The sequence below is a fragment of the Rhinopithecus roxellana genome, chromosome 8 (assembly GCF_007565055.1).
Source record: "Rhinopithecus roxellana isolate Shanxi Qingling chromosome 8, ASM756505v1, whole genome shotgun sequence".
Taxonomy (NCBI): Eukaryota; Metazoa; Chordata; class Mammalia; order Primates; family Cercopithecidae; genus Rhinopithecus; species Rhinopithecus roxellana.
In genome coordinates this window covers 91,804,634-91,826,701 of record NC_044556.1, presented here as the reverse complement: position 1 = coordinate 91,826,701, position 22,068 = coordinate 91,804,634, and the positions used below count along the sequence as shown (strand labels likewise).

Here is a 22,068-nt window from a genome sequence, read left to right as displayed (position 1 = left end):
CTTCCAGGAAGGAGGCAGGCCCAAAGCACTGGAACTGCGCTATATCCTGGGCCAGGCCAGCCTGGGTTCCCACCTGTGACAGTGAGGGTGGCACTGGTGGCCTGGGAGCCACAGGTGCAAGTGTATTCTCCAGTGTCTTCACGTCGTAGGCCCCATAACACCAGCTCCGCAGTGCAGCCCTGAAGCCGTGGCTCCCGGCGTCCATTGGCCTGCAGCTGCAGGCCACCCTTGCTCCAGACCACTGTAGCAGTGGGCTCAGACAGCTCACACTGCAGGGTGGCTATGGAGCCCTCCTCTGCCTGCAGATTCTGCAGCGGCTCCCGGAACACTGGCTGTGGGGCTGCAAGGGGCAGGGGGCAGGGTCAGCTCCAGATCTATACCAGGCATCGCTCTCCAGGCTGGCAGATGAGGGCCTGGGCTCCTCCCAGCTCCCTGGCCTGGCTCCACAGGCGGTGCTGCCTCAGATGGTACCACCAGTCTGTGATTCAGGAGTGAGGAGGCAGCGTGGTGGGAAAGCAGGGAAGGGCTAGATCTACCCAGGGCTTAGGAGGCTGTCCTCTCACCCAGGACCCCACTCCCAACCCCCGCAGAGCCACACCCCCCAGAGCTCAGGGCAAGGATGTGTACTTCAGAACCCAAGGTGAGGCCCTGCACCCCATACCCAAGGGCAGAGCTGAGTCCCCCAGATCCCAGGGCGAGGCCAGGGCCCAGGGCTATAGGTTCCACCTCCCCTCCGTGGGCACCCAAATCCCAGGGCAAGGATGTGTATTCAGACTCCAGAGTGAGGCCATGTCTTCCAGACCCCGGGACAGGTCCATGTCCCCCAGACTCCAGGGCAGGGACCGGGTTCCCTTAGACACTCAGGTGTCATGGGGGCTGTTTGCCCCACAAGGCTACACTGAGAACCAGGGCCAGCCTGCAGGGCCCAGGTCTCTAGGTCCTGCCTCCCTTTCCTGGGCACCAAAGGCCTCCCTCCGAGAAGGACATGAGACCCTGTGGCTAAAAGACTTCAGGTCTCAAATGAAGGATGGCAGAAAGTTGGATTGATTAGGTAGTGATGGGAGGCAGGGGGAGAGAGACAAGGTGGGAATTCCTTCCCTACAACCATGACTGGTACACAAGGTCACATGGCTGAAGCTCAGTATAGATACCAGGGCACGGGATAACGTTGGAACCCATGAGCAGAGGGGACAGAGGAAACAGCAGGAGGAAGTGGAAAGGAGCATCCACAAGGAGAAGGTGTGCTGTCCCTGGGACTGCACATGGAGGAAAGCACACACCCACATCAGTCCATGTGGCCACATGTGGTCATTACCCTTGACAATGAGAGTGGCCAACGTCTTCTCCTGCCCACATACACACGAGTACTCCCCAGTGTCTGCCACGGACAGGCCATGAATCTGCAGCTCACATCTGGTCCCGTCCTGCCTCAGGCTATATCTGTCCCCATCTCTGAGGGTTTCAGGTCCCTTCCTCCACTCAACAGGGGCCGCCTTGCTCAGCTCACATTGCAGCATAGCTGTGGCCCCTTCTGTGGCCTCTTCATTCTTCAGACCCTTTGTGAACTTGGCAGGCAAGGCTGGGGAGGTCAGAAGATAAGGACACAATCATGCCTCTGAGCCCACAGAAGAGACAGGACATGGATGACAGAAAAGACACAGAAACCAAATGGACACGAGCCACATCGGGATGTGCTGAGCACAGGCTGTGCACTGTGGCTTCCCTCAGTCCAGGCTGTACAACACATGACCATGGCCCCTTCTGTGGCCTCCTCACGCCTAGGTCTTTGTACTACTCTGGCACATACAGAGCTGGAGACAGACACACATGAAAATCAGATCATCTGGAGCACTTTGGTGGACACAATATGAGAGAATGGAGGACAAGACATAGAACCCAACAGGGCAACATGACTGAACCCATGCTGGTACACAGGTGGGAGCTGGCTGGAGATGCTGTTTTCCCCTGGTTTCTGCAACAGCCCAGGAGGCTGGAAGGGATTCTGTGGAATTATGGGAACAGGATGACATGAACACAGGGAGATGACATGGAGAGGAGACGGAGAACATGAAATCAGTACTGGCACACCAGAACATGGCTTTGCTTGGCCACATGTGATCTTTACCCCTGATGGTGAGTGTGGCTGAGGTCCTCTCCTGCCCACAAATGCACGAGTACTCCCCAGCATCTGCCGCAGCCAGGCCATGAATCTGCAGCTCACACCTGGTCCCATCCTGCCTCAGGCTGTGTCTGTCTCCATCTCGGAGGGTTTCAGGTCCCTTCCTCCACTCCACTGGGGCCGCCTTGCTCAGTTCACACTGCAGTGTGGCTGTGGCCCCTTCTCTGGCCTCCTGGTTTGTCATGTTGTCTATGAATCTGGCTGGCAGGGCTGGGAAGGACCAAACAGTCACTGAGATCATCAGACTATCTGGACAACTCTGTGGACAGGACACAGACACACACAAGGAGCCACACAAACCACCAAAGGACCATGGCAGAATGAGCAAACGAATGTACGGAAGGCGAGAAAGCACCTGGCCCAAGAGGAACAGAGAACATGCAGGGATGGGGATGAACAGGAGGACATCACCTGATGAAGAGAAGGGGAGGCAGGAGATGCCCAGAGGACCCCAGTTAGAGGACAGACAACTTCAGGGTTCCCACAGGGATGCCACATTTGGAAGTAGAAAGTGGTGACACAGAGACACATAGATCCCAAGCCGCAAGTCCATGTGACCACACGGGATCTTTACCCCTGACGGTGAGTATAGCTGAGGTCCTCTCCTGCCCGCATACACACAAATACTCTCCAGTATCCTCCACAGCCAGGCCACGAATCTGCAGCTCACACCTCGTTCCGTCCTGCCTCAGACTGTATCTGTCCCCATCTCTGAGGGTCTCAGACCCCTTCTGCCACTCCACAGGGGCCACCTTGCTCAGCTCACACTGCAGCACAGCCGTGGCCCCTTCTGTGGCCTCGTGATTTCTCACATCTTCTATGAATCTGGCCGGGAGGGCTGGGAAGGACCAAGCAGTCACTGAGATCATCAGAATAACTAGATGACTCTGTGGACAGGACACAGACACACACAAGGAGGCACACAAACCACCACAGGACCATGGCAGAATGAGCAAATGAATGTACAGAGGGTGAGAAAGCACATGACCCAGGAGGAACAGAGAACACAGTCCCCATCTCTGAGGGTCTCAGGTCCCTCCTTCCATTCCACAGGGACCACCTTGCTCAGCTAACACTGCAGTGTGACTGTGGCCCCTTCTGAGGCCTCCTTGGTCTTCAGATCTTGTGTGAATTGGGCAGGCAGGGGTACGAAGGGTCACATGGACAGAAGCCATCAAGCCCTCGGGAGGATCTGAGGGACACACCTGAACATCCAGGAAGAAAACAGAAGCAGGAAAGCTGGAGGGACTTGGGATGAGGTGGACCAAAGTGCATCTGACAGTGAGGACTTCCTACATTCTGCCTGTGAGGTGCAGATTGGGTGGGAGATGGGCTCCATCCTGGGTCTCTTCTCAGAGGGCATCTTGTCCTACCTGTGAACTTTCATCATGGGGAAGCAAGACAGGCTCCTCCAACTTGCAACCCACATATGCAATAATGTGATGGACATCTCTCTATGATGACATAGGAGGCACCTTCAGGTCCCAACATCCACTGCTCCCTTGTCATCCCTCACACAAGAGACAGCCTGACCAGACAGGCCTTCCATCCAGCACTGCCCATGCTTAGATCTACCTCAGCTCACTGTACAACATCCCAGCCCACACAATGCCCTGCTACCTCCATCTAACATGCTCTTGGACTGACTCTACGAATCCACATTCCTATATATTACCCTGATTCATATCACCTAGATCATGAAGACACCAGATGTGGCCTCAAACCACACCTCTGAAGCTACAATCTACCATTCTCTCTTGCCTCCTGACTCCAGGCAGGGGGCTCACAAGTTAGCAGAGCAGAGCCTAACCCAATTACATAGCCATAGCCTGCTATGGGTTGTGTTTCTACAGACGTCAAATGTTGAAGTCGTAACTTCCACTATTTCAGAATATGACTGTTTTTGAGATAGGGCCTTCAAAGAGCTGATTAATGCTAAATGGGATCACAAGGGTGGCATCTAATCCAATATAAATGCTGTCCTCATAAGAAAAGGAGATTAGGACACAAACACAGAAGGACCAGTGAAGACACAGAGAAAATGGCTGCCTACAAGCCAAGGAGAGAGGCCTCAGAAGGAGCCAACCCTACTGACACCTGGAACTCAAACCATCTAGCCTCCAGAATGGTGAGGAAATACATTTCTATTATTTATACCACCCAGTCTATGATACTTTCTTTATGGCAACCCAAGCAAACAAATTCAGACTTTGGTACCAGGAGTGGGGTGCCAAAGGAACAAATACCTATAAATGTGGACGGGGCTTTAGAACTTCGTAATAGGAGGTAGCTGAAAGATATTTCAGGCGCATGTCAAAAAACTGTGTTTGCAGGCAGCAATTGTTGGTGAAAATATGGGTGTCAAAAGTGATTCTGGTCAAGCCTCAGATGACAATGGGAGACATTATTATTAAAAACTGGAGAAAGACTATCATTGTTATACAGTGGCCAAAAACCTGGTCAAATTTTATTCTAGTGTTCTGTGGAAGGTAGGACTTGCAAACAACAAAATTGGATATATTTACCTGAGGAAGTTTCTAAGCAAAGAATTGAAACCATAGCCTGGTTTCTGTCTAATATTAAAATGTGAGAGGAGAGAGATAAATTCAAAAAGGATTTGTTAAGCAAAAAGGAACCAGAACTTGAAGATACAGAAGAATTTTCAGGCTATACGTACTATGGAAAAAAAAAATTGAGAAAGCATTTTTCTGGGAGAGTATCAATGCTGGACAACCATTTGCTAAACAGATCAGGTGTGTGGTTTATGGATCCATTCAGCTCTCTCAGCAGAAGCCAGTAATAAAAATGATGTCATCAAGGAAAGATCTGTGGAAAACTTTTGTCTGGTGGCTTTGACCCACACGGATCACATGAGACAAAGTTTTTTTGAGACCTTTATACCAGAGGAAATGCTGTGCTAGCTTGAATTGATTGGAACAGAGATGGGACAAAATGAACAAAGGATGTCAGACTTCTGAGAATCCACAGGATAGGCCAATAGAGCTACATGGATATAAACATGATATTCTGCAAGAAAAAGGAATAATGACCCCAAAATTGGTTCAGGGGTTGACAGGAATGGCACTATAACCAGGGGGTAGAGGGCACAGGCTCCGGAAGTAAGGCGCTGTCTCCTCCTCAGTTACAGAGAGCCAGACACCTCCACTCAGGGCTGAGTGGGTAGAGTTGCAATCCTATTGGGTCCAGAGGAGAGGGCATTAATCCAAAGCCTTAAAACCTAATGATATTTGTCCTGCTAGGGTTACATCTTGCTTGGGACCCATGACCCACTTCTCCTTTCCAGTTTTTCCCTGATTAAGAATGTCCATCCTATGCCTGTCCCACCATTGTGACTTCAAAGCAAATAACTTGTCTGATTTCTCAGCCTCACAGATGAAGAAAAATTTTGCCTCTGGATGAGTCACACTTTGTCTCCCTCATAGTTGACTCAGATTATATTTAGAGGTGAATTGGAATAGTTGATACTGAAATGGGCTAAGATTTGGGACTGTCAGGAAGAAGTAAACATATTTCGCATGTGAGAAAGGCCATGAATTTTGAGAATCCACATGGTGGAGTGTTATGGTCTGAATTGCACCTCAGAAAAAATGCGTATGCTGAAGTCCTAACCCCCAGTACACTTCAGAATGTCACTGTATTTAAAGACAATCATTGAAAGGTAAAATGAGGTTGTTAGGGTGGTTCCAAATCCAGTATGACTGGTGCTCTTATAAAAAGAGGTTAGGACACACATATGCACACAAAGGGATAACCATATGAAGACACGGGGAGAAGACAGCAGTCTACAAGAAGAGAGGAGTTGACACCTTGATCTTGAGATTTCAGCCCACTTCTGAGAAAATAAATTCTGTTATTTGAGCCATACTGTCTGCAGTGCTTTGTTATGTTAGCCTGAACAGATGAAGACAATACTCCTTTAGAAGCTTGGAATGACCACAAGGATCAATCAAAACACTCTCCAGACTGAAGAGGGGCCTGGCCTAAGCCATCGCTATGTCTGTCAAAGGACATACATTTCCTGACCTTCGTGCCTGGGGCCCAAGAGCTGGTGGACATCCACAGGCCCTTGCAAGATGGCAGGGGCCCCAGATAGCTCTCCTGGACCCTGACACCTGTCTGCTGCTCTCCCTGTCCTGACCCCTGGGGTCTGTATGCCCAGGCCTTAGATTAGGCCATCCAAGTGGGTTCTCAGTGTGCATTTGTGGGACAGAACACACAGATGAGTGACTGAATAAAATGTCAACGACATTGAGAGACACCGGGAGAGCACAGACCATGTGGGTTAAGTTGGGGAAGACAAAAGTCATTCAGGTGGTCACATGTGGTCTTTACCCGTGATGGTGAGCGTGGCCGAGGTCCTCTCCTGCTCACATATGCACGAGTATTCTCCAGCATCTGCTATGACGAGGCCACGAATCTGCAGCTGACACCTGGTCCCATCCTGCTTCAGGCTATATCTGTCCCCATCTTTGAGGGTGTTGGGCCCCTTTCTCCACTCCACGGGGGCCGCCTTTCTTAGCTTACATTGCAGTGTGACTGTAGTCCCTTCTGTGGCCTTCTGACTTCTCATATTCTCTATGAATCTGGCAGGCAGGGCTGAGAAGTACCAAATAGTCACTGATATCATCAGACTGTCTGGAGGATTCTTTGGACAGAATATGGACACCAATAAGGAGCCACACAAACCACCAAAGGACCACAGCAAGATGAGCAATATACAAACAATGAGAAGGCAAATGGTCCAGGAGGCACAGAGAACACAGAGGGACGTGCATGAGCAGGACATCTCCTGATGAGAAGGGGAGGCAGGAGAAACCCAGAGGGCCCCAGTTAGAGGACAGACAATCACAGGGTTTCCACAGAAGCTCTGCCACATTTGAAGGCAGAAGGTGGTGACACAGAGAGGTGTATACACCAAGCCACAAGCCCACATGGCCACAGAGGATCTTTACCCCTGACAGTGAGTGTAGCTGAGGTCCTCTCCTGCCCACACACACATGAGTACACCCCGGTATCTGCCATAGCCAGGCCATGAATCTGCAGCTCACACACAGCCCCTTCTTGTCTTAGGCTGTATTTGTCCCCATCTCTGAGAGCCTTGAGGCCTTTCCTCCACTCCACAGGGGCTGCCTTGCTCAGCTCACATTGCAGTGTGGCTGTGGCCCCTTCCATGGTCTCTTCATTCCTCAGACCCTCTGTGAACTTGGCGGGCAGGGCTGGTGGAGGGATCAGAAAGACATGGACACAATTATACTGAGCACATGAAAAAGACAGGACATGGATGGCACAGAGAAGACACAAACCCCAACTGGACACAGACCACAAGCAGGGTATGCCAAGCACAGGCTGTAGATTCCCTCTGTTCAGCCTGGTAACATCACAGTCATGGCCCCTTCGTGGGCTCCTCAGGTCTCAGAGATAACGTGAATCTGGCATGCAGGGCCAGAGAGAGTCAGAAAACACAGAGAACATTAAACTCCTTGGAAAGTGCTGGTAGACAGGACATGACAAGATGAAAGACAAGACACAATCCAACAGGACAGGGCCCACAGTATCACAGGAGTGGGAATCTGGATGTAGATGAGTTTCTTCTGGTTCCTTCAGCAGCCCAGGAAGCTGGAAGGGATAGTGTGGCATGATGTGAAGAGTGTGGCAGTCTGGGGGAGACCATGCAATGGGCAGAGATTGATGGCAGGAAGTGAACAACTGGACATCAGAACGCAGATCTGGACACATGGACTTTACCCCTGATGGTGAGTGTGACCGAGGTCCTCTCTTGTCCACACACGCATGAGTATTCCCCAGCATCTGCCACAGACAGGTCATGGATCTGCAGCTCACACTTCGTCCCATCCTGCTTCAGGCTGTATCTGCCCCCATCTCTGAGGATCTCAGGACCCTTCTTCCATTCCACAGGGGCCACCTTGCTCAGCTCACACTGCAGTGTAGCTGTGGCCCCTTCTGGGGCCTCCTTGGTCTTCAGATCTTGAGTGAATCGTGCAGGCAGGGCTAGGAAGGGTCACATGGACAGAAGCCATCAAATCCTCTGGAGGATCTGAGGGACACAACCTGATTATCCAGGAAGGAAACAGAAGCAGATCTCGAGGATATGGGATAAGGTGGACCAAAGACTGTGCGAGACTGAGGTCTTCCTGTGTTCTGCCTGTGAGGTGCAGATTGACTGGGAGATGGGCTCCATTCTGGATCTATTCTCAAAGGACATCTTGTCCTACCCATGTCCTATCATTACTAGGAAGCAAGACAGGCTACTCCAACTTCCACATATGCAATAATGTGACGCATCTCCCTCTTCTCTCTCTCCAGTCTCACAGGAGGCACCTCCTTATCCTGACACCTGCTTCCCCATTCTCATACAGGAGATACCCATCCCAGGCAGGGCTTCCATCAAGCACTACTCATGCATGGGCATACCTCGGCTCACTGCCAACCATACCAGCCCACACAAGGACCTGCTGTCTCCACCTCACTGCTCCTGTCCTGACTTTACTGGATACACATTGCCTTGGCTCAATCACCAAAACCCCCAACAGACTCCAGATATGGCTTCTACACCACACCTCTGACCCTTCAACCTGCTGTCCTCTCTTGCTTCCTGACTCTAGGCAGAGTGAGAGCTCACAAAGTACAATGGAGCAAGCCCCACCCTGGTTACCCCCTGTTATGGTCTGACTGTGTCCCCCCAAATTCATATGTTCAAACCTAACCTCTGGAACCTCAGATCGTGACTGTATTAAAGATAGGGCCTTTAAAATGGTAACTAAGGTTAAATGAGGTTGTTAGGGTGTGCCCAAATCCAATATGACTGGCGTCCTTATAAAAAGAGGATATTAGGACACAGAGACACACTGAGGGGTGACCACGTGAAAAAACAGAAGACTGCATCAACAAGCCAAGGAGAGAAGCCTCAGAGGAAGTCAACCTAATAACACTTCACCTCAGACTTCTAGTCAGAAATCTAACAGAAATATTGGTACCAGGAGTAGGGTGCCATTGTAACAATTATCTAAAAATGTGGAAGTGGAAATCTAGATTGCTGTGAACAATGTGTTCATGTAAAGATGGACATTAAAAATGCTTCTGGTCAGACCTTAGATGGAAATAAAGAACATGTTATTGGAAAGTGGAGGAAAGGTGATCCTTGTTATTACGTGGCAAAGAACTTGTCCAAATTGTGTTGTTGTGTGTGGAAGGTAGGACTAAGAAACAATAAAATTTTGCATGTTTAATTGAGGAAATTTCTAAGTAAAGTGTTGAAGGTGCAACCTGTTTTCTCTTTGCTGCTTATTGTAAAGTGCAAGAGGAGGGAAACAAATTGAAGAAGGAATTGTAAATAAAAAAGGAACCAATACTTGAAGCTTTGGAAATTTTTCAGCCTAACCACATGGTAAAAAATGAGAAACTGTGTTCTGAAGAGAACATTAAGGGTGTGGCTAGACAACCATTTGCTAAAGCACCAGGTGTGCAATTTATGGATCCAATTAGTCATCTCAACAGAAGCCAGGAATAGAGATCCAGTTATCTGGAAAAGCCTCTTGTCTGATGGTGTGGACCTCCATGAACTGCATGGGAGGCCAACTCAGTTTTTGATAATCTTATACCAGCAGATTGGAGTGAACTGGACTGAGGTGGGATAAAATGAAGGAAGACTATCAGACTTCTGGAATTCACCAGGATGAGCTATTATCACTATATGGCTGCAAACATGTCTTATCCTTCAAAATAAAAGAATGGCCCCAAAGGCATCAGCAGGGCTGTCACTGCCATTAGAGGTCCAGGGATCAGGACCACCTCTTCCCAGAACAGAGGGGGAAGTGGTTGTTACCCAAGGATGACTGGATAAGATATTACCCAGGTCTGACAGATTGGGGACAACACTCTGGTTGGCATGCAGGACTGGAATTAAGTCAAAGAGAATTATTTTTCAGGCTTTAAAAAAAAAAGTAAAGATGGGGTCTCACTGTCACCCAGGCTGGAGTGCAGTACAATTATAGCTCACTGCAGCCTCAAACTCCCAGGCTCAAGTGATCTTCAAGCCTCAGCCTCCCCAGTAACTGGAACCCCAGGTGTGCACCACCACATCTAATCCTTTTTTTTTTAGAAAAAGGGTCTTGCTATATTTTCCAGACTGGTCTAGAACACCTGGCCTCAAGTAATTCTCCTGCCTCGGCTACCCAACGTGCTAGGATTATAGACGTGAGCCACTGTACTAAGTTACCAGCCTTAAAATCTAGTGAAATTTGCTCTGCTAGGTTCAGACCTGCATAAGATCCATGACCCATTTTTTCTTTCCAACTTCCTCTCTTTTGAACATGAACGTCTATCCAATGCCTGCACCACCATTGAATTTTTCAAGCACAAAACTTGTCTGGTTTCATGTTTCACAACTGAAGAAGAATTTTGCCTCAGAATGAGTCATACTTCACCTCCCTCATGCTTGAGTTAGATGACATTCAGATGAGATTTTGATTTTGAGTTGATGCTGGAACGGGTTAAGATTACGGGCTGTTAGGAAGGAGTAAATGTATTTTGCATGTTAGAAGGTAATTAATTGTGGGAAGCCAGAGAGCAGAATGTCATGGTTTGAATTGAGTCCCCTCCCCAAATCTGTATGTTGAAATCCTAACCCCTAGTACTTTACAATGTCATGGTATTGAAATAGGATCTTTGACAGGTAATGAGGTTGTTACGGTGGGCCCAAACCTATATGACCAGAGAGTATCTACAAGCCAAGAAAAGAGGCCTAAGGAGAAACCAACTGAATGACTCCTTGATCTTGGAATTTCAGACTCCAGAAGTCTGAGAAAATAAGTATCTGCTGTGAAGTTACCCAGATGTAGTGCTCTGCTGTGTCCACCGAGCAGACAAAGGCAGCAGTCCTTCAGGAGCCTAGCATGACCACAAGAACCACTCAAACACTCTCAGCAGATTTAGTGGAGCCTGGCCTGACCACCTCCTCAGTAAGCCCCCAACCCTACTGTGCATGTCCATCAGCAGAAACACAGGCCCTCACCTCTAGGCCTGGGTCCCCAGAGCCCGCGCACATGTGCGAGACCCAGCAAGATGCCAGTGGCCTCAGACGGTTCTCCTGGACCCTGACGTCTGTCTGTGGAGCTCTCCTTTGGGTCCCTGCCCTATTCACTCTTGAAGTCCATATTCCCAGGCCCTAGATTACGTCATTCAAGTGGGTTCCATGTGCATTTGTGGGATGTATCACACAGGGGAGTGACTGAATGAGTCACTTGAGGCATTGTCTTGAGGCAATGACATCAAGAGGCATTGGGAGAGCACAGAACATATGGGTGAGGCAGGAGGAGACAGGAATCACTCAGGTGGCCACATGTGGTCTTTACCCCTGATGGTGAGCATGGCCGAGGTCCTCTCCTGCCCACATACACACGAATACTCCCCAGTGTCTGCCACGGACAGGCCACGAATCTGCAGCTCACATCTGGTCCCGTCCTGCCTCAGGCTGTATCTGTCCCCATCTCTCAGGGTCTCAGACCCCTTCCTCCACTCCACGGGGTCCGCCTTGCTCAGCTCACACTGCAGCACGGCTGTGGCCCCTTCTCTGGCCTCCTGGTTTTTCACATTTTCTATGAATCTGGCAGGCAGGGCTGGGAAGGACCAAGCAGTCATTGAGATTATCAGACTGTCTGGAGGACTCTGTGGACAAGACATAGACACCCACAAGGAGCCACACAAACCATCAAAGGACCACACGTGAAAGAGCAAACAAACATACGCATGGGGAGGAGGCAAATGGCCCCGGAGGAACAGAGAACACACAAGCAGAAGGCTATGAGCATGAGGACACCTCCTGGGTAAGAAAGGAGGCGGGAGATGCCCAGAAGACCCCAGTTAGAGGACAGACAACCATGGGGTTGCCACAGAACCATGCCACATTTGAAGGCAGAAGGTGGTGACACAGAGATGTGGAGACAGTAAGCCATGGTCCACATAGCTACACACGATCTTTACCCCTGACAGTGAGTGTGGCTGAGGTCCTCTCCTGCCCACACACACACGAGTACTCCCCGGCATCCACCACAGCCAGGCCACGGATCTGCAGCTCACACCTGGACCCAACCTGCTTCAGGCTGTGTCTGTCCCCATCTCTGAGGCAGTCATGCCCTTTCCTCCACTCCACCGGGGCCACCTTGCTCAGCTCACACCACAGTATGGCCGTGGCCCCTTCTGTGGCCTCTTCATTCCTCAGACCCTCTATGAACTTGGAAGGCAGGGCTGAGGAGGTCAAAAGACACAGATATAATCACATTCTCTGAGCACATGGAAGAGATAGGAATGACACGGATGGCACAGACAAGACACAGAACCCAACTAGGCACAGGCTGCATGGGGGTGTGCTGAGCATAGGCTGTGGACTGGGACTTCTCTCAGTACAGGCTCTACAGCACATGGCCACGGCCCCTCCTGTGGCCTCCTCACATCTCAGCCTTTATAGGAATCTCTGGCACCCAGACCCAGAGAGGGTCAGAAACACATGAAGAACATCAGGGGACAGAATGTGACAGGATGGAAGACACAGAATCCAATGTAACAATGTTGACAGAGTCCTCAGAGGCACATAGTGGGAGCCGGCTAGAGAGGCTGCTTCCTCCTGCTTCCTACAACAGCCCTGGAGGCTGGAAGAAGCTTGTGCAGTTACACAGGCAGGCACAGACATGGGGAGAGAACGCAGCATGGGCAGAGACAGATGGCGTCAAGTCAACACGTGGACACCACAGCATGGCGCTGCTTGGCCACGTGTGGCCTTTACCCCTGACGGTGAGCATGGCTGAGGTCCTCTCCTTCCCGCACATGCACAGGTACTCCCCAGCGTCCTCTGCCACCAGGCCGCGGATCTGCAGCTCACACCTGGCCCCATCCTGCATCAGGCTATGTCTGTCTCCATCTCGGAGGGTCTCATGCCCCTTCCACCACTCCACAGGGGCCACCTTGCTCAGCTCACACCGCAGCGTGGCCGTTGCCCCTTCTGTGGCCTCTTCATTCCTCAGACCCTCTGTGAACTTGACGGGTAGAGCTGGAGGAGGATCAGAATATATGAACACAATCATGCTCTCTGAGCACATGGAAGATACAAAACATGGATGGCAAAGAGAAGACACAGAACCCATTTGGACACAGGCCACATGCGGGGTGTGCTCAGCACAGGCTGTGGACTGGGGTTTCCCATGCTCCAGCCTGTCAGCACTGTAGCTGTGACTCCTTCCATGGCCTCCTGAGTCCTCACACTTTATGTAACTCTGGCTGCCAGAGCCAGAGTATGTCAGACACACACAAGGACCATGAGAGCCACTGGAGCACTCTGGGGGTGAGGACAGGACAGCATGAAGGGCAAGGTACAGAAGCCAACAGGACAACATGATGGAGCCCATCCTTGTAGGCACATGGGGTGGAAGCTGGCTACAAGGCTGGTTTCTCCTGGTTCCCACAATAGCTTTGGAGGCTGGAGGAGACCCTGCAGAGTGATGGGAACAGGGTGGCGCAGATGCAGGGAGAGCACATGGGGTGAGTACAGACGGCATGACATCAATACATGGACACCAGAATATGGCTCTCCTTGGCCACATGTGGCCTTTACCCCTGACGGTGAGCATGGCCAAGGTCCTCTCCTGCCCCCACACACACAAGTACTCCCCAGTGTCTGCCATGGACAGGCCACGAATCTGCAGTTCACATTTGGTCCCATCCTGCCTCAGGCTGTATCTGTCCCCATCTCTGAGGGTCTCAGACCCCTTCCTTCACTCCACAGGAGCTGCATTGTTCAGCTCACACTGCAGCATGACGGTGGTCCCTTCTCTGGCCTCCTGGTTTTTCACATCTTCTATGAACCTGGCAGGCAGAGCTGGGAAGGACCAAGCAGTCACTGAGATCATCAGACTGTCTGGAAGATTCTGTGGACGGGACATGGACACCCACAAGGAGCCACACAAACCACCAAAGGACCACACGTGAAGAAGCAAATAAACATTCACATGGGGAGGAAGCAAATGGCCTGGGAAGAACAGAGAACACAAACGGATGAGCATGAGCATGAGGACACCTCCTGGACAAGAAAGGTAGGCGGGAGACAACTGGAGGACCTCACTTGGAGAAGAGACAACCCCAGGTTGCCACAGGGGCTGTGCCACATTGGAAGATGAGAATGACACGGTGACATGTAGATACCAAGCCACAGGTCCACAAGGCCACACATGATCTTTACCCCTGATGGTGAGCATGGCTGAGGTCCTCTCCTGCCCACACACACACAAGTACTCCCCGGCATCCGCCATGGCCAGGCCACAGATCTGCAGCTCACATCTGGTCCCCTCCTGCCTCAGGATGTATCTGTCCCCATCTCTGAGGTTCTTGGGCCCCTTCCTCCACTCCACAGGGGCCACTTCACTCAGTTCACACCACAGCATGGCTGTGGCCCCTTCCACAGCCTCTTCATTCCTCAGACCCTCTGTGAACTTGGCCAGCAGGGCTGGGGGATCAGAAAGAGATGGCCACAATCACACCCTCTGAGCCCACAGAAGAGACAGGACATGGACAACACAGAGAAGACAGGGAAGCCATCTGAACACGGGCCACTCCTGGGGTGTGCTGAGTACAGGCTGTGCACTGCGGCTTCCCACGGTCCAGCCCGTTAGCATCACGGTGTGGCCCCTTCTGAGGTGTCCTCAGGCCTCATACTTTCTATGAACCTGGCTGGTAGGGCTGGAGAGGACACAAAGACCATGAGGCCCTCTGGAGACACCTTGGGACACTCAGCAAGGACACACTCCAACTATGGAGGAAACTAGGAATTAAAGCATAGACACGTGGATGTGAAACAGTGCCCTGGGAGCAGAGAACAGATTGGCCATGGACACGCAGAGGAAAGCTGCCCAGGACACAGAGGAGCTGGAATCCTAGTGGGAACCCCAAGATGATGGCAGACACATGCAGTGGCCACAAGACCCATGAGATGGAGAGGAAGAGATAGAACCAAACAGGATCTCCTCATCCCCAAGGTCTTCTGCAGCCCATCCTGGCTCAGAATGAATCTGTCATCACGCTCAAGGGCCCAAGACCAGCCTGGTGGCTCAGTTACACTATACTGTGGCCCAGGCCCCATTCTGTGGCTCCCTATTTTATAGCTCCTTCATAATTTTTTTTTCTTTTTCAGACAGGGTCTCAGTGTTGCCTAGGCTGGAGTGCAGTGGTGCCATCGCAGCTCACTGCAGCCTCAAACTTGTGGCCTCAACCAATCCTCCCACCTCAGCCTCCTGAGTAGCTGGGACCACAGGTATACACCACCACAACCAGCTAATTTTCATATTTTTTGTAGAGATAGGGTCTCCCTGGGTTGCCCAGGTGGGGCCTGGAACTCTTGAGCTCAAATGACCCTCCTGACTCAGTCTCCCAAAGTGCTGGGATTACAGGTGTGAGCCCAGCCTCATGATCTTGATGAATAGCTGGAGGAAAAAGACACAAAATCAGCTGCCTAAAAATCTCCCACAAAATCATCCAGGCTCCTGCTTCTCATCAGTTCCTGCTGCTCCTGTGGCCAGAGCCCAGGGCAGACAGGGAATAAAAAGCCTGCTGCTGGGAGAAAGGAGGGTGCTGCCCTCCACCTTGACTGTCACCCTGTGTTCATGATGCAAGCAGGAACCCCACGCAGCAGGTGCCTTGGTGCATGGGTCCAGCAGATAAGAAATGACCAACCGAATACATGAAGGAACCATCCACCCAGACATGCCCTGCATGCAGGAGATGGCCATGGATCACAGGGACAGACGAGGGCCACTGTCTCCTGTGCACTGAAGCTGGGTGGCTTCCCAGCCCACCAGATGGAGACTGGAGCCTCAGAGTGCCCAGCTGCATCCCCTGGACACCCCCAGGGAACTGCAGCTCAGAGCATCCTTGGGGCTTCGGGGTCCAGTGGAAATTTCCAGCATGCCAGGGTGCCCTCTAAGGAGGCACAAGAGGGGGTCCAGCAGGGAACCCACCACCTGAAGCTTTTCTGGAACTCGCCCACTTCTGGAAGCAACTGCCTCAGGCAGCCGGCAGGGGTCCACTCTGGTCATCTGCTCTTCAGCCACCGGTCTGAGGAGGCACTGGCATCCAGACAGCCATGCCTGGCCCCCAGAACCTGCCCCTTCACCAGCCTTCACCACCCCTTGCAGTGTGAGGGGAGCCCACCAGAGTCCTGGGCAAGAAAGTCCTCAAGCTTGGGAGAGTCCTTCCCTGCATTCCCTCTAAGGTGCTCGGGCCCTCCACCCGGGCAGGCTTTATCCCATGTGCTTTCCCTGACAGAATCGAGCCAGGCCAAGGCCCCGAGCACCTGCACACGTCGCACCACACCACCAGCCACACTGGGCCATGGGTCCCAGCTCCACAGACACAAGAGGCCAGGCCTGCAGGGCTCTGTCCCTTCTGCTAACACTGGTGGCTTGAGGCTGGAATCCTCTCCTTGCTGTGACTGAGAGGTTCAGGGCCCAGGGTGAGTTCTGCAGCCTCATGTCCCTAGGGGACCCAGCCATGGCTGAGATCCACTCCCACCCCCCACACATGACGACACCCTAGATCTACCGCAGGCAGGCCACAGGGCTCTGGATGTCTTGTCCTGGTCAAAGCCCCCATCTTGGATCGTCTTGGGCCCCTTCCTCCACTCCACACAGATGCTCTGCTTGGCTGACACACGAAGAGTCACTGTGGCTGCTCCTCCCCACAGTGACCCCCATCATCTTCTCCCCACAGTCATCCCCACCACCTCCTCCCCACAGTCATCCCCACCACCTCCTCCCCACAGTCACCCCCATCACCTTCTCCCCACAGTCACCCCGTCACCTCCTCCCCACAGTCACCCCCATCACCTCCTCCCCACAGTCACCCCCATCACTTCCTCCCCACAGTCACCCCCATCACTTCCTCCCCACAGTCACCCCATCACCTCCTCCCCACAGTCACCTTGCCTCTCGCCTCCTCACAATGGACCCTCCCCTCCCTGGCTGTGCACTCCAGCCCACGTGCCATCTCCCCACTCCTTTCTGTGTTCCATTCCTGGGGCTCCTCCTGATTGCCTTCCTGCCTTCCTGGTGTTAACCCTGGAGAAGATCTATGATCTCACTTTTGTAATGATTTGGTTCTCCCCATATCCTCTGTCTCTGCCTACAACCCCACAGGGCTCAAACAGCCCTCTCTTCTCTGCTGTCTTACTGCTCCTAAGACAGGTAATACGCAGCAGGTGTGAGGAATCCCTACCGAAGGAATGAAGGAACCACATGCAGAAACAGGGAAGGCCATAGCGCAGACATGGGCACAGGGCAGGAATACGCACACCCACTCGGACACAGCCACCCATGCACGTGGCCAGAGGCAGTCATTACCCTTCACGGTGAGAGTGGCGGAGGTCCTCTCCTCCCCACACACACAGGAGTACTCCCCAGCATCTGCCACGGCCAGGCCACAGATCTGCAGCTCACACACAGCCCCATCCTGCCTTAGTCTGTGTCTGTCCCCATCTCTGAGGCTCTCACGGCCCTTCCTCCACTCCACGGGGGCCGCCTTGCTCAGCTCACACCGCAGCGTGGCTGTGGCTCCTTCTGTGCTCTCTTGGTGTCTCAGTCTTCCTATGAAGTGGGCAGGCATGGCTGGGGAGGGATGGACAGACAGACATGCAGATCAGACTCTGGGAAGCACAGGGGGACAGGCCATGGCGAGATGGAGGATAAGACAGACTCCCACAGGACAGGTCCCAGGGTGCCTCGAGGGTGGGAGTCTGGCTGCAAATGCCAGGTTCTCCTGGTTCCTTCAACAGTCCAGAGAGCTGGAAGGGACTCCATGATGTGCTGGGAAGAGCATGGCACAGTTGGGGGAGACTGGAATTGGTGCAACTGACAGCAGAGGTAAAGAACTGGACACCGGACACAACTCTGGACACATGGTCTTACCCCTGATAGTGAGTGAGGCCGAGGTCCTTTCCTCTCCACACACACACGAGTACTCCCCAGCATCCACCATGGCCAGGCCACGAATCTGCAGCTCACACATGGCCCCGTCCTGCCTCAGGCAGTATCTGTCCCCATCTCTGATGGTCTCGGACCCCTTTCTCCACTCCACGGGGGCTGCCTTGCTCAGCTCACACCTCAGTGTGGCCGTGGCCCCTTCTGTGGCCTCCTTGTTTCTCAGTTTCCCGATGAACTGGGCAGGCAGGGCTGCAGGAAGGTCAGACACAGAGAGCATCGTCTTTGCTCCCCTGCATTGGAGGAAGTGGCATCTTTGGGCCACATGGGCAGGGTGAACAGAGACGCTTACCAGTCACCGTGAGGGTGGCAGAAGTAGTCTGGTCCCCGAAGGAGCATGAGTACCGCCCGCTGTCCTGCGGCCGGAGGTCGCGGACCACCAGCTCCAACACAGCACCCTCCTGGCGTAGGCTGTATTTGTCACCTGGCCTCAGGACATTGTCTCCACAGCACCATTCCACGGGCGCAGCCACAGACGACAGCACACAGCGCAGTGTGGCAGCACCACCCTCTCGCACCTCCAGGTCCTTCAGGGCCTCCTGGAACCGCACTGGCCGGGCTGCAGACAGGCACAGGCTCAGCTCGCCCTCCCCTGACTGGTCCACTAGGGGTCCCCTAAGGTGGTGGAGGGCTGGGGACATCAGCTGCAGGGTCCCCCTTCTCCTTTGGGGCCTGTGGCAGGGACCTCGAGACTTCTGGAAAGGGGCAGCTCTGAGGGTGAGGGATAGAAAGGGTGAACCAAGCAGGAGAACAGAAGGGTGGGGTGTCAGGGACCTGTGCCCCCAAATTCACAGTTGGAGGCCCTAGCCCAGACCTCAAAGCATGGCTGTGATGAGGGAAGTAAGGTCAAATGAGGTCACGGTGGGCCCTAAGCCACTGTGGCTGGCGCCTCCTAAGATGGGAGGTCAGGGACACAGGCATGCACAGAGGGACAGCTCTTCAGGGACGCAGGGGAGACAGCTCTGCAGGGCGGCTCCTGTGGTGTGGCAGAGGCCAGAGCGGAAGCCAAGCAGGGTGGATGAGGTGCCAGGGAGAGCCAGGAAGGACACAGGGAGCCGTGGGCACCCCATACAGGATGCACGGGAGCCTGGGTCCTCCCACCTTGGACTCTTTGTGGGCGCACATGCCCTGCCCTGAAAACGGTGCTGCCTGAGAAGAGAGCTGTAGGCACCTGGCCTGTGGCTGGGCTTTGGGGCTGCTGGGGCTCACCGTGCACCCTGACAATGGAGCTGCTGCAGGCGCCCCTAGTCTCACACTTGTAGCGTCCGCTGTCCTGCAGGGTGGCCCCAGTGATGAGCAACTGGGCCCGGTGGCCCTCATGGCTCAGCTGATACCGGGCAGATCCCCGCAGGGTCTTCCCATCCTTGGTCCAGCACACAGGGCTGTCGCAGGCACTGGTCTCGCACACCAGGGTCAAGTCCTCACCCTCTGTGATGGTGGCATCTGTGAGCTCCCGGGAGAAGACACTTGGCTTACCTGGGGGACAGAGAGAGAAGCAGGAGCATGTGGGATCCTGTCGTGCTGCTGCTGGAGGGGCCAACAGGGACAAACCCTGGGTCTCACTGCGGACCAGGCAACACCCTGGCTCCGCACCCACCAGTCACCCTCACGCTGGGGCCACATAACAGGCTGTGGAGGGAACAGGGAAGGCTCCGTGCGGCTCCTGCCCCAGTGGGGATGCAGCCTGGCCAGCGCCACACCAAGAACAGTTCTGCAAACCATGCAGAAGCATTCATCCCGAAAGCCCAATTCAGCCTTCCGAGCCCCCACCCCACAGTCAGCCAATGGTGCTTTCTCTGTGTGCCCAGGGATACTAGGCACATGGCTGAGCTGCCATCTGCCTCTCCACCTGTCTGCAGCTCTGAGCAACATATGCAACGTGGGCATGTGACCCACCAGTGACCCGCAGGGCGGCCGAGGCCCGCTGGTCACCCGCCTCGAAGTAGATGGTGCCCGAGTCCTTGAGCGCCAGCTGCCGCAGGGTCAGCACGTGGTAGCCCCCAGGCTGGGCCTCGATCTCATTGAGCTCGTTGGTATGCAGGGGTGTCTTATCCAGGAACCAGTGCACAGGCTCGTAATTGGCCGGGGAGATCCGGCAACGGAAGGTGGCCGAGGAGCCCTCCTGCACATCCACGTCCTCCAGGTCCTCGATGATGTGCACTCTCAGGCCTGCAAAGGCACAGCGTCCTGGGCAGGCTCAGCTAGCAGTGCTCCCCAGGACAGACACTTCCCAGGACAGAGCACGGTGGCTGTGTTTTAACAAGTTTGCAGGGACAGAACTCCGAAAACAGTAAGTGGCTCAGAGTTTGAACGGTCCAAAGATACTTGTTTGAGGGCACCTTGGAGGTCCTTCTGCAAGGCTTGCTGGGGGAGTCTGCAGCCTGCTGAGAACCCAGGAGAGCACACTTCTGCCCCCTATCCAAGCTGTGCTCCCAAGAGCGGTTGGCTCCCAAACCTGCTTACACAGCTGTGTGTATCATTACAATTGTGCCATGAAATTAACTCTTGTAGTAACAGATGAAAGAGGAGTGTGAAAAAAAATGGCTATAGTTATGCTGAAATTGAAATCAAATGCTTGGAAGATAGGAAATGTGAATTCCTAGAAACGAGGTTTTTTGGCTGCTGAATTAGGGATGGTAAGAGATGAGCATTTATGAATATTGAGACAGGTCCTGCATTCAGATTCCTTCTGCATGCACGAGTGTCCTGCAGGCATAGCTCCACCTCAAAGAAGGCGACCCCAACCTGGGCAATCCACATGGATGAAGAGCTCTCATCAGTGGATGGCACACAAGGAAATGGCTTGGGCCCCTGACATCCTCATACGTTAAACTTATTTTATTTTTTTAGAGATGGAGTCTCACTGTCTCCCAGGCTGGAGTGCAGTGGCACGATCTTGGCTCACTGCAACCTCCGCCTCCCGGGTTCAAGCAACGCTCCTGCCTCTCAGCCTCCTGAGTAGCTGAGATTACAGGCATGTACCACCATGCCTGGCTAACTTTTGTATTTTTAGTAGAAATGGGGTTTCACCATGTTGGCCAGGCTGGTCTAGAACTCCTGACCTCGTGATCCAACTGCCTCAGCCTCCCAAAGTGCTGGGATTACAGGCGTGAGCCACCACGTCCAGCCATGCTAAACTTTTAAAGAGCATCTTTTGTTATCTTATGACTCTCACTCTTGATGGCTTTTAAAAAAAATTAACTATGGGTACCAACTTTATTAGATCATGGGGCTTTACTGTGTTAACAGAATGCTTTCACCAGGGTCACCAAATCCATTGGAGAGGAAAAATCAGTGATGATTCCTGCTTTACATTACTTCTGATGATCATAACTGGGGCCTTTCAAATACTGAACCCTGTGAACACCCGGTGGTCAGACCCCAGTAAGGACCCCCTGCAAACTCAGCTCTGGACACACCAGCCTGGGACTTCAGAGCCAAGTGAAGGCTGCGGTGAAGGGGCTGGGCCTCTCCTGCTCTGATCCCAATGTGTCTGATGACCTTGCCCTGGCCATGGACCCACTAAAGCTTCAGTTTTCTTATCTACAGAGTGGGGAGAATGACAGCTATCACTCTGCCTGCCACTCAAATGTGGAGCCAAACAGTAAGATCAAACAGCCACCTGCTATGATCTGAATGTCCCCTTGGAAACTCATATTGAAACTTAATCCCAATGTGGTAATATTAAGAGGTGGAGCCTTTAAGAGGGGATTGGGTCCAAGGTGGGAATGGGTTAATCCATTCATGGATCAGTGGGTTAACACGTTAATGTGTTAAAGTGCTTTCATGCGAGTGGTGGCTTTAAAAGAAGATGAAGAGAGGCCTGAGTTAGCA

At 52.9% G+C, this 22,068-nt stretch overlaps 1 protein-coding gene across 4 annotated transcripts in view; it reads right to left on the bottom strand.

Annotated features, from left to right (window-relative positions):
- Positions 1-22,068, bottom strand: part of OBSCN (obscurin, cytoskeletal calmodulin and titin-interacting RhoGEF) — a 178,282-nt gene that overhangs the window by 68,925 nt on the left and 87,289 nt on the right. For all 4 annotated transcript variants that reach the window (XM_030935730.1, XM_030935731.1, XM_030935732.1 and 1 more), the window contains 15 exons: positions 20,131-20,403; positions 19,444-19,710; positions 18,527-18,793; positions 18,163-18,426; positions 17,599-17,862; positions 12,999-13,262; positions 12,200-12,463; positions 11,572-11,835; positions 7,946-8,209; positions 7,153-7,416; positions 6,533-6,796; positions 2,754-3,017; positions 2,126-2,389; positions 1,316-1,579; positions 74-340 (listed from right to left, as the gene is read on the bottom strand). In XM_030935730.1, the coding sequence (XP_030791590.1) occupies positions 74-340; positions 1,316-1,579; positions 2,126-2,389; positions 2,754-3,017; positions 6,533-6,796; positions 7,153-7,416; positions 7,946-8,209; positions 11,572-11,835; positions 12,200-12,463; positions 12,999-13,262; positions 17,599-17,862; positions 18,163-18,426; positions 18,527-18,793; positions 19,444-19,710; positions 20,131-20,403 (3,978 nt within the window). The remainder of the gene's footprint in view (positions 1-73; positions 341-1,315; positions 1,580-2,125; positions 2,390-2,753; positions 3,018-6,532; positions 6,797-7,152; positions 7,417-7,945; positions 8,210-11,571; positions 11,836-12,199; positions 12,464-12,998; positions 13,263-17,598; positions 17,863-18,162; positions 18,427-18,526; positions 18,794-19,443; positions 19,711-20,130; positions 20,404-22,068) is intronic.